We start from the raw sequence: 2037 nt of genomic DNA, 5'->3' as shown, positions 1-2037 counted from the left end.
TTTGGATTGTACGCATTCTGTGTGAATGAGAGAGTGATGATGATGCATATGAACACACAAGCCACACAGCGAGGGGTGTTGAGAAGATTGGATTGTACGCATTCTGTGTGAATGAGAGAGTGATGATGATGCATATGAACACACAAGCCACACAGCGAGGGGTGTTGAGAAGTTTGGATTGTACGCATTCTGTGTGTAATGAGAGAGTGATGATGATACATATGAACACACTTCTGTGTGCAATGAGAGAGGATGATGGTGCATAGGTACACGAGTGTGTTGAGAAGATTGAATTGTACGCATTCTGTGTGTAATGAGAGAGTGATGATGATACATATGCTATGGTTCTGAATACGGTAGAGTACCAGATGACCTGTCAAAAAAATAATAGTCATAGCCTGCACAGTCACATACACATCAACCCTAAAAGAACGCGCCACAGACACGCATACTAGCATCCCCTCAAAAATGGGCCACAAGCACATACACCTAAACCCCCCAAAAAAATTGGCCACAGACGCACCTGCTGGATAGTTGACCCAGGTAGCGCCACAGCCTCTCTTCGCCCACGCTGGAGTACACCAGCACAATGACGGCCATTGACTGGTCTCGCACGGACTTGTCCTTATCGTCAAGTGTCTGGGCAATGGTGTGCAGGGCCACTTGCGGGGACGGCTGGCATACAGAGATGGTGTAGCGCTTTATGAGGTACCCGATCTCTTCAATGGACGCCGCTCGCACCTGGGTGTATGTACAGATGACGAGTGAGTGAGTGTGCGGAGGATGCACCTGGTTTGGGTTGGGAGGGTGTAGAATGTCCTGAACGACGAGTGGAGTACTTGTCTGTACGCAGAGTGCTTGGATAAAAAATTAAATACCGCATCGGTCTTGGGGTATTCGTACACATATATAGATGCTACATCCATCAGCAGCCCTAAATTTATAGTGCACACACACACACACACACACAATATATATATATATGTTATATTTACCTGTGTGGGTATGGTCGCTACTACGCACACATACGACATGCACGTATACAACATGCAGTCCACGCTCACTTTTGCATTTTTGGACTTAACGCTATACATTAGTTATGTGAAGATTTTCACACAGACACAGACACATACACATATACACAGACAGACACAGACACAGACACACAGACACAGACACAGAAAAATATACATACACAGACACAGACACAGACAAATATACATACACAGACAAGACACAGACACCCTCCCTCCCACCTACACTCACCCACGCCCACATACGACATGCACGTATACGCTCACCTTTGCATTCTTGGACTTAATGCCGTCCATCAGATATGTGAAGATGTTCATTGACGGATGCACATTACAAAACGACCGAATCACCGACCGAGCCTCTCGCTGCACCATCTCCTTTTCACCAATCTGTTCAAGTAGGAAGATGATAATAGTAGATATGATTGTGTTTGAGATATCAGTAGTAGATATATGGTGGTGTCGTCTGATCCATACTGGTTGTAGTCAAACAAAAAACAAGAACACAAAGTGAATTGTTCTGCTTAAGTATATGCTGTAAATATTCATCCACCATTACATGTACGCATGCATACAAGCATATACCTTTAGCACAAGCATGGGGAAGATAAGCGAAGCTTCATACGCTTCCAGTCGGTGCCCATCCGCAATGAACGCGCCAATCAACGCCTTGAGAAAAACCAAGGTTTTTAATATGGCCGTTGTGATCTTATCGCACAGCCGAATACTCGCATACTTGAGCAGCACGTCACTGCAGACCTTGGCTTCCTCTCTGCAGAGTCAGTGAGAGCACATACATAGGGTATACTGTATAAAACCCTAAACCCAGGGTGTACTGATCTGAAGTACGAAAGTATGAGTATGTAGCTGTGTAGATATTTGTGATATCATTCATGGGTGCATGGGTCTCTTTCCGCAGAGGCGGGAGCGTGTATGAATGGATGTGTTATAGTGAGAGTATGGAATAGTATTAATGTATATGTAATATTGTGGGTATGATGTT

At 44.7% G+C, this 2037-nt stretch overlaps 1 protein-coding gene across 1 annotated transcript; it reads right to left on the bottom strand.

Moving 5' to 3' along the window:
- Window positions 1-1301: 1301 nt before the first annotated feature.
- SARC_13457 (hypothetical protein) lies at window positions 1302-1806 on the bottom strand (the record flags this gene model as incomplete). Its single annotated transcript, XM_014292412.1, has 2 exons — window positions 1302-1424; window positions 1620-1806. Coding segments are annotated over 2 exons (310 nt in total), but the record flags the coding sequence as incomplete, so codon positions are not given.
- Between the last annotated feature and the right edge of the window lie 231 nt (window positions 1807-2037).

Source organism: Sphaeroforma arctica (genome assembly GCF_001186125.1).
Source record: "Sphaeroforma arctica JP610 unplaced genomic scaffold supercont1.3311, whole genome shotgun sequence".
Lineage (NCBI taxonomy): Eukaryota > Ichthyosporea > Ichthyophonida > Sphaeroforma > Sphaeroforma arctica.
This window is presented reverse-complemented; position numbering and strand designations above follow the sequence as displayed.